The sequence below is a fragment of the Nansenia antarctica genome, assembly GCF_963989245.1.
Source record: "Nansenia antarctica genome assembly, chromosome: 1".
Classification (NCBI taxonomy): Eukaryota; Metazoa; Chordata; class Actinopteri; order Argentiniformes; family Microstomatidae; genus Nansenia; species Nansenia antarctica.
In genome coordinates this window covers 67,045,469-67,055,637 of record NC_137674.1, presented here as the reverse complement: position 1 = coordinate 67,055,637, position 10,169 = coordinate 67,045,469, and the positions used below count along the sequence as shown (strand labels likewise).

At 47.0% G+C, this 10,169-nt stretch overlaps 1 protein-coding gene across 1 annotated transcript in view; it reads left to right on the top strand.

The window, feature by feature from the left end:
* Positions 1-776: 776 nt before the first annotated feature.
* Positions 777-10,169, top strand: part of LOC308175776 (brain-enriched guanylate kinase-associated protein) — a gene marked incomplete at both ends in the record, with an annotated part of 19,591 nt that continues 10,198 nt past the window's right edge. The window contains 2 exons of the mRNA XM_080550324.1: positions 777-1,067; positions 3,914-3,942. Of these exons, the coding sequence (XP_080406450.1) occupies positions 777-1,067; positions 3,914-3,942 (320 nt within the window). The remainder of the gene's footprint in view (positions 1,068-3,913; positions 3,943-10,169) is intronic.

The following is a 10,169-nucleotide window of genomic DNA, read 5'->3' as shown; positions in this document are numbered from 1 at the left end:
GGCCGTCCTCCGGAAGGTCTTCCCCCAGTCGGAGTCCCAGGTCTTCCCCCAGCCTGAGCCCCAGGTCTTCTCTCAGCCCCAGCCCAAGCCCCAGCCCCAGCACACAGAACGACAGCAGTAACGGCAGCGGAGGCCCAGACAGCTCAGACAGCTGGAGTTCCGGGGCGACCTGCCTCCAGGGCAGCCGTGTCACACAGCTCCACCTGGAGGCCTTCCAGGCCAGGCTACTCAGCCCTGGTGTCCGAGAGCACCCATCCTGCTCAGCCAGAGGGCCTCCTGGCAGAGCTCACCCACCGCGCGGTCGGCAGAGAGGGGCCTGCACCCCCGCGGAGCTCCAGGAGGGGGCATCGGCGCAGGGAGGAGCGTGGCGGCGGGGGAGGGGTTCCATGTCGAGCTTGACCTTCAAACAGGACACCGCCACCGCCGCCGCCGCCGCAGCCAGCAGCAGCAGCAGCAGCATGCCAGCGATGCTGCTGGAGGAAAAGATCGAAGCCAAATTGAAGTTCTCGCAGTTCCTGAACGAGGTCACCTGCAGCGTGTTGGACCCAGACAGCCTCCAGGCGTTCATGAGACCCTCCACGCCCCCCCCTCCTCCTCCCAGGAGACCCTCCACACCCCTCCCTCCCCCCAAGAGGCCCAGCGCCCCCAGTCTCAGCACCTCCAGCAACGGCACCTCCATCCAGGCCAAGGCCGGAGACGTGATCCAGGTCCTGTACCACTGGGGCAGTCTGACCCGCGCCACAGCCCAGCAGCGTAGCGCCCATTCTGGGGAGAGGATGCAGGGAGAACAGGGTCCCCCGGAACCCGCGGGGAGAGCCTACCTAGAGACAGACATCGACAGCGTGAGGAGGGAGGACGAGCTGAAGGACGTGAAGATCAAAAAGGAAAGCACCGTACTAGCTCAGGAGATGAAAGAGAGGAGGAGAGGAGGAATACCCCCCCCTCTTCCAGAGTTCTGTCAGAGAACATTGGGAATGAGGGTCAGTCCCACTCCTCTGTTCCAAGGGAACGAGGGATTCTCCAGACACCCGTACAGATCTGCCTCCCTGCCCAGAGGCATCAACCTGGTGAGTCAGAAACACAGAATTCTACATCAGTGCTCCATGTTTTGTGATGTTACATTCAGAGAAGATATGAATTCCCTGGTACAAAAGAGAAATCTGTTGGATGTACCGGCTATAAATTGATATTTTAGTTGATTACCGTGAGTCTGCAGCGATGTACAGTATGTATTCGTTCCAATAATATTTATCATTACAAATCAGTAGAACCATTACAAAATAGCTTATCGATCGTGACTGTATGTGTTTATGAAGAGGCCTTTACAGTGTTGACTATTGACAGCTACAGAATGATGCAGTGTATTTCATAAGTGCATTTCAACAGTGCATTTCATTTGTATGCCATGCTAGCATTAGCCACATCCTCCACTGCAACTATATTGTTTAAACAATCAAACCCCTCTCTGACTCATCTACTTAGCAACATCTATTGTATGGCATCTATCATTTGCTCAGCATGCAGCTTAAACCCAGCGAGAGTGGCTTTGTAAATACTCTTACAGAGAAACCAATTTAAACAACTAGAATATTTACTCCAACAAAAACAAACAGTGCTTCCCTCACACAGCGATGGTAGTGATGCTAAATTGAGATACAGCTATTATATTGTAAGTCAACCACAAAGGCTCGCCAATCACTAAATCAATATTGAATTTCATGCATTTGGCTCTTCCGCCCCGTGCCAGCCTGTCAGGGTCAGGGTTAGTGATAATGCTCTCTCTCTTGTTTTTGAGTTGGGAGACCTGAAGGTGATGTTTGGTCCACACAGAGCCCGATGTTCCATTTGCTCTTTGTTTAAAAAAGAGGGAATAGTACAGTTTCTTATTGACAATATCTGTTCATTGAATTGTAGAGATATTGTTGCTACGGTGTTACTCTGTGTGTGTGGGATCGTATCTGTAACACACAGGCTTTGTATTAACAATGAATGAGTTCATAAGGAAGGTAATGAATGAATGAGGTGTCTCATTCTTCCTTTGTAATGCAGTGAGGATCATGTGACATTTTGCATTTCAAAAGATTGAACACGCCTGACAGATATCTGCATAGGTATCACAGACATTCAATAATAAAAGAAAAATAACATTGAAGCTTTAATTTATTGTCTGATTGAAATTCAGTCTTTGCCGTCACCCTAGCAACTGCTTGAAAAAAGGTGGGTGGTGGGTTGGTGAGGGGGTGGGATACGAGCGCGTGAGCTTGTTTGTGTGTTTGTGTCAGTGTGTGTGTGTGTGCGTGTGAATGTGTGTGTGTCAGTATGTCAATGTGTGTGTGTGTGTGTGTGTGTGTGTGTGTGTGTGTGTGTGTGTGTGTGTGTGTGTGTGTGTGTGTGTGTGTGTGTGTGTGTAGTTGTAAAGTTTCAGTATTTCACAGTAGTCTTTGTACACAGTACTGTGGCCTACTGTGTGGCTGGGTGTGAGCAGTGCTGTGACACTCATCACAGTCCCATCATGCCATGACACTCCCATCATGACATCACAGTCCCATCATGTATTTTCACACCATCATAATAATGTTCTCAGAACACCTTTTGCTGCACAGTATATTCTATATTCCCCCTATCTATCACAATTTAGTGACAATAGTTAGATTGTAGTAGTACAATAGTTAAACTAGACAGTTTTGTTCTATATTCTTTAATGCATTTATGAAAACATGGCAAATACACAGCATGTTCTGAATATTATAGTGGTATAATTTGGTTGTACCAAATATTCATATGAGCTAAATCCTGATTAATTATTATAGAGCAGAGCTACCTGCACACTCGGTCAGCACTGCACAGTGAATCTTAATGGAGAAATTCCTTGGACATTATCTCAACCAGATGCATAATTCATAAGGGGTAACAGAGAGAGAGAACGAGAGAGAGAGAGAAAGAGAGAGAGAAAGAGAGAGAGAGAGAGAGAGGGAGAGAGAGAGAGAGAGAGAGGGGGAGAGAGAAAAAAAAAGAGAGAGAGAGAGAGTAAGACAGAGAGAGAGGGAGAGAGAGAGAGAAAGAGAGAGAGAGAGAGAGAGAGAGAGAGAGAGAGAGAAAAAGACAGAGAGAGAGGGAGAGAGAGAGAAACACTTGAGGAGAGCTGACAGGTCTGCGGGGTATGTTCCCAGCGTGTAGACTAGTAGGTGAGAATCTCATTCTTTCTCACAGCCTGCAACATTATGTGAAACTCAACAGATGGCCACCTGTTCCCCTCTACACCTCTCTCTCTCCTTTCCTCACTCTTTCTATATCTGCTATCTCTCTCTCTCTCTCTATGTCCTCTCTCTTCTCTCCCTCTCTCTCTCTGTTCTCTTCAACTCAATTCAGATATTGAGCCCCTGCCAGTGTATCTCTCTCGGGGGGGCTTGCTATGTATCTGCAGTCTGGCTGCAATGGAGGTTTATGCTCCCTCCCACTCTCTCTCTCTCTCTCTCTCTCTCTCTCTCTCTCTCTCTCTCTCTCTCTCTCTCTCTCTCACTCTCTCTCACTCTCTCACTTTCCCTCTTTCTCGCTCTCTTAATGTGACAGCGTTGTTCTCTTTACTCCTCAGCTAAACGCAGATGTAGTCAGGCTCTATAGTTTGAGGAGAGAGAGGAGAGAGAGGGAGGGAGGAGAGAGAGAGAGAAAGGCGCAGGGGGGAGTGAGAATTGAGAAAAATAAAGAGAGCAAGGAGGGAAACGGAGAGTGTGAGTGTGAATGTGAATGTGTGTGTGTGTGTCTGTTTGTGTGTGTGTGTGTGTGTGTGTGTGTGTGTGTATGTTTGTGTGTTTGTGTGTGCGTGAGTGTGTTGCTCTCGACTGCAGCAATGCTTTTAGCAGCCCCTCGGCCAGTCGACTAGTCCCTTCCACTAATCTCCTGTGATTCCTTTCAGGTTCCTGATGAGGAGATGAACACTATAAGGTAAGCAACTCTCTGTCTCCCTCCTCTCTGCCTGGACACGCATTTGGTCCCCACAGCTCCACCACCGCTCTGTCTCTCTCTCTCTCTCTCTCTCTCTCTCTCTCTCCCTCTCTCTCTCTCTCTCCCTCTCATTCTCTCTCTTTTGCTCTCTCTCTCTCTTTCTCCCTCCTTCTCTTTGTCTCTTCTCCCTCTACCTCTCTCTCTCTCTCTTAGTCTTCCCCCTCTCTCTCTCTCTCTTAGTCTCCCCCCCTCCTCCTCCTCTCTCTCTCTCTCTCTCTCTCTCAGTCTCTCTCCCTCCTCCCTCTCCTCCTCCTCTCTCTCTGTGGTGCTGGGGGGGTTCTCCGGGCTTAGCAGAGCTGGGTAAGCCAGCCTGGATCGCAGAGAGGGTTTTCACCAGCCCCGGCGCCGCTCAGACAGAGCAGGAGCAGGGGCAGGCTTTCTGTGTCCCCCCCCCCCCCCCACCAGTGGCTCAGGATGAGACTATGCTCCAGTGGAAGGTACAGCTGCAAACGGCACGTCTTTGATTCGGAATTTGGGGTTAGCACGGTGTGCGTGCGTGTGTTTGTGAGTGTGTGTGTGTGTGTGTCGAGTGTGTGTTTGTGGCTTATGTGTGATGTATATCTTCACTGTGTGTGTGTGTGTGCGCAGTGTCAGTTTGCTCGCTGGATACATATTTAATACTGTTTGCGATAATTATACAGCTTCACGCGATGGAGGACAGGAGAATGCCTCATCAGAGAGCAGATAGCTGGATTAGCAGTTATCCCAGGGGTTCATTCCTTGCTCATTCTTCCCTACAGGGAATATCTGTATCAAATAGGAAGTGGCGTATATGATATTGTAAGCTTTCTACCTCTGAGCTCCTCTGAACAAGGATTGATTCATTCTATCAGTCTGTGTGTAGCGACCGTGTGTCTGTTGTCATTTTGGAAAGACACCTGTGGTTTGAACGAAGCCTCACTTTATTTTTCTGCATTTCATGCCTGTCTACAGTACTGCTGTCATACCTTATTATCCTTCCCTACCTTCCTCTCACACCTCGCAAAAATGATATTAATCCAATACATACATGTGTTTTGCATGCTCAGTAATTGTCAGTGAAGTCAACAAGATGTGAACAGCGTTTTTAGTTGTTTTTTTTAATCAATTTAAAGATTTTTTGATTACGTTACTTGATAAAATAGAACCTGGAACAAGGAGTGCTGTATCTATCATTCTTTTTCAGATTAATCACAACTAAACGGTAATTCAAAACCGGAGGGAAGGGTAATTCATTCGATAGGGTGTTTCTCCAACACCATGCATTGATTATCTTCACCTCTGTGTCAGCAATAGAATTAATTTAATCATACCTCCACCAGAGCCAGTGAGAGACAGGGTGTAGGAGAGGGTGTAAGAGAGGGTGTAAGGCTCTGATTCACCCTCATCTTCCCGCTCTTTAAATAGATAACAGAGGCACCTGTGGCCCCAGAAGCAGAGAGATACGCACGCATGCACACACACACACGCACACACACACACACACACACACACACACACACACACACACAGACGAGGACACAGGAAGCAGCTATACAAACAGAGTGACACACAGTGACTCCTCGGTGCCTCCGTGCCGCTGTGTGTCCATGACCCCAGCAGCCTTCCAGCCAGAGTGATGATGAAACACCCTGAAATCTCTCTGACTCTCTCGTCCTCATTCCGGCTCGCTTCCTGTGCTGCTGGCCACAGCCGGAGGTAGAGATTTATATTTCAGACGGAGACAGATTGGCGCGAGAGCCCCTATGGCCCCTGACCTGCTGGGAGGAGGAGGAGGAGGAGGAGGAGGAGGAGGAGGAGGAGGTGGTGAAGGCAGGAGTGAGTTGGGTCTTAAGTCTTAGGAGTGGTGGACTGGGCCGGGTCGCTAATGAGCTACTCAAGCACTCTGAACGCCTCTGTGCTGTTGTGGCTGGTCGGACCTGTCAGCAGTCTTCCTTTCTCTCTCTCTCTCTCTCTCTCTCTCTCTCTCTCTCTCTCTCTCTCTCTGTCTCTCTCTCTCTCTCTCTCTCTCTCTCCTTCTCTCTCTCTCTCTCTCTCTCTCCTTATCTCTCTCTCTCCTTCTCTCTCTCTCTCTCTCTCTCTCTCTCTCTCTCTCTCGCACTCTCGCTCGTACAATAAGCGTGAGATATTGACGGTGCCTCCGGGCTCATTACTGTATCTCAATAGCATCATTACTCTCTCCTCCACTCCCTTCAACACTGTTGGTCAGAAGGGGGTTGAGACTGTGAAGAGGGTGGTTGAGATGAGGGGGAAAAACAATGTACTGTATGTCCTTTTTTTCTACATTTTACATCCACCTTTTCTATCCTGTAAGAGGGATACACATACTGTACACTTGTAATGCACACACGCACACAGGAACATACACATTGACATACACACACACACACGCCGCACACACCACAAACAAGCTTTGGACACACCACAAACAAGCGTAGCTGTGTGTGTAATCACAACCTGTCCATTTGAGCTACAGTCACAGTTCTGTTGTGGGCTGCAGCATGTTGTTCTATTTTTAATGAACCATTTTGGAAAACTGTTGGTGTCTCTCTGTGTCCGTGGACAGAATCTTCTCCAGAATATAGTCTGTATAGACTGTATGGGTAATTTTTTAATAGGGTGCCTTTTCCCTCCCCAGTACAAATCATGTTGTATTTTGTCCAAATTTGGACAAATACTAATTCCATTAGTTTTTTCATGTATAGTCAATTGTTATTTATTATGAATACAATGATATGGGCTTCTAAGTTTTTTTTTTTTTTTACATTTTTAAAGCTTTGGTAAAAGATGTAAATAGCATTTTGCCATGTCCCCAGTGTTGTTCATTCAACTTCAATCAAAATAATAACTAATAAAAACACATCCAAATATGTTATTATTATTAAATTTTTCTGAGCAATATCTTTTGAATCAAATAGTTTTTATCCCCCAAAAATGTATTTGGTACAAAAAATGAACTTGGTATGTTTGCGGTCACTGTCCATCCTGTTGAGCTGTGTTAATGTCCCTTTAAAAAACAAAACATATTTCTCAATCACATCACTCTCATGAGGTGACATCACATCAGTGGAGGGACATTCAAATGTGGTAAGCTGTGTGATTTTCTATCTCTTTTACCATCTGATTTTGATGTCTTTATCAAGTGAGTTTAATGTGGTTGACCATAACGTGTCCACCCTGTTAGGCCTAAATATTGAGGAGATCAATCAAATTGAATAATTTCAAAAAAGTGTTTAGTGCAAATTAGATTCCTCATCAAGTATTCATGGTCATGCCAGGCATTATGCTAACACAGGCAGGCTAAAGGCTAACTTTAACTCAAAATGTCCACCCTGTTAGTGTCCACCCTCTTAGTGTCCACTCTGTTAGCCCTATTCAACTAACAGAGTGTATTCTAAATAAAATACAATTTAGGTGCCTGAGCTCGACCACTATGTTTTTCAGCAAGTTAGATATGTCCTTTATATAATAGAACATTACAATATAGGTAATTCAACAATTTATTAGTTGTTTTATAAGTTATGAAGTCCAAATGGCACCCTATTAAAAAAATGACCCGTATAATATATGTATATATATTATATACTTTTCTGGCTTACCTAACAACATGTGAAAAAGTAAACTAAATAGCATCCTGTTTTGAGAAATAGGGACCTATTTCATTGAGCACAATACAAATCTGTGACTCAGAGAAGTTTCAGTTTGACTGTAACTGGGAAGATAAGGAGGGTTCAGGAGAGACTGGGTCCCTGTAGTATCGCCTGGCACCAACATGCTCTGCTGCTCTGCTTGACTGCCAGCGTGGGCTGTTCGCTTCAGAACAGCATGTGTGTGTGTGTGTGTGTGTGTGTGTGTGTGTGTGTGTGTGTGTGTGTGTGTGTGTATGTGTGTGTGTGTGTGTGTGTGTGTGTGTGTTTGTACATTTCTGTGTGTGTGTACATTTCTGTGTGTGTGTGTGTGTGTGTGTGTGTGTACATTTATATGTGTGTGTGTGTGTGTGTGTGGTTTTCCGACGACCTCCTTGGCTCCGTCAAGTTTCCGCTGATCCCAGATTCCTCCCGGGATCACGGCCTGATTAAGCCCTTCTCCGTGCTAAGAGCCGTCAACAGCGTGAAATCCATTTTCCTGGTAATGATCCGCCGCTGTGATGAAGTTGGTAATGTTGGACTTGGTAATGAGGGTGGAGGTGGGAGGGGGAGAGAGAGCCTCGGCCTGAGAGGATCGATACGAGGACAGTACTGATTTTCCGACCGGCCTTCAGTGTGGGATGTCACTACCACACACGTAGGATTACAGTGTGCTTGTGAACTGGCAGGGAGGTCTGTCTGTAGAACAGAGACCAGGGGTCGGTTGCATAAAGATAGACCCAGTCTTAGACTTAGATCTCACTTTAAGTCAGTCTTGCTATAGACCTATTGACCTTGCTATTATCCTGTTGTATAAAGCTCACCTATGAGGGAATTAAGTAAGACTGACTTAGATAGCCTGTCACACAATGCATTCTAGGTCAAATAAGACACTTGACTTGACAGAAGAACCGAATGGCGGCCGAAACAGCTACATCTAGCTGCACCTAGCTACTCCTAGCGGCGGAAGATCTGAGAGATCAACTCCCTTTTCTTCTGCTGAAAACTTATGCATATTGGAGGAATATCATGTGGAGAAAAGTATACTGCTTAGCAGTTTTAACCAGTGAAGTAGTTTACCGCTCTGGAGTTACAGTGTTAGCTAGCTACTAGCCCCATAACTGACACCTAGTTTGATCTATGGGGTTAGCTAGCTACTTGACGAACAAAACCAAACCATAAACCATGGGCTTGCCAGCTACGACTCTACGAGTAAAGTTAATCGTAGCTAAATCATACGCAATGAATGCGTTTGTGTGCAGGCTAGTCAGTCGTTTTGCATTAAAACACTTTTCCAACTGACACTTAAGGCTTACTCGTTCCCATAGCAACAGCTCTTCAGTCAAACTTAGCCAGGGGGGAAGGTGGCTAACTTTCTAACCTCAAAGTAAGTCAGTCTTAATATTTAGGCAACAGGCAGTCTTAATTAGACTGGTCTAACCTGAGAATATAAGACTAGTCTAAGGCTTAGACCAGTCTTAATCTATGTTTATGCAACTGGCCCCAGTCTCTGCAGGTCTGAGTGAAGCTGAGATGTTGTTGTTGAGTCATGGTGTGTGTGTGTGTGTGTGTGTGTGTGTGTGTGTGTGTGTGTGTGTGTGTGTGTGTGTGTGTGTGTGTGTGTGTGTGTGTGCGCGCGTGTGTGCGCGTGCGCTGTGGAGTAGTCATGGCTACAGTGTGGTGGTCGGACTGTAGCCTGTGAGTGGCAGTGTGGTGGTGGTGGAAGGCTACTCACACACACATGTGCACACACACACACACACATATATATACGCACGCGCACGCACGCACACACACACACACACACACACACTCACACACACACACACACACACACACACACACACACACACACACGCTCCTGCCTCTGCCGCTATGCTGCTGGATGAGTCAGCCAGTCAGGGCTCCCTGTGTGAGTCTGGCTGCGATCAGGGCTTTCCTGCTGCTAATCCGTCTGCAGAGGTAGACCAGCAGAGAGGGTTAGGGTTAGAGCAGAGAGGCTGGAAGGATGGAGTGGTGGGAGCCACTCTCTCTTTCTATCCTCACTCTCTCTCTCTCTCTCTCTGTCTCTCTCTCTTTCGCTGATTCCCTCCCTCTTTCTCTTTCTCTCTCTCCCCTCTCTCTCTCTCATTGCTGCAGGAGGGCAGATCTGAGAATCAGTTTCTCTCTCTCTCTCTCTCTCTCTCTCTCTCTCTCTCCCCCCCCCCTCCTCCTCCTCCCAGCAGCCCCTCCTTCTCCTGTCTCATTTCCAGCCCTCTTCTCAAATGTCAGCGTGGCTCATGAGTGGGAGGAAGAACCAGAACAGTCTCTCTGTTTCCTCCAGTTTGAGGATGACAGGATGAGTAAAGGATGAGACTGAGTGGACAAAGTCTTGCAGAGACACACAGTACAGTATGTGCACGCTAGCACAGGCACACATGCAGGCAGGCAGGCAGGCACACACATGCACATACACACACACACACACACACTCACAATGTGTGTTGAATGACTCATACAGGAGCAGCTGGAGTTGATGATGCTCCAGTGGTGAGGGTTAGCTGGGTTAGCTGAGCTAGCTGG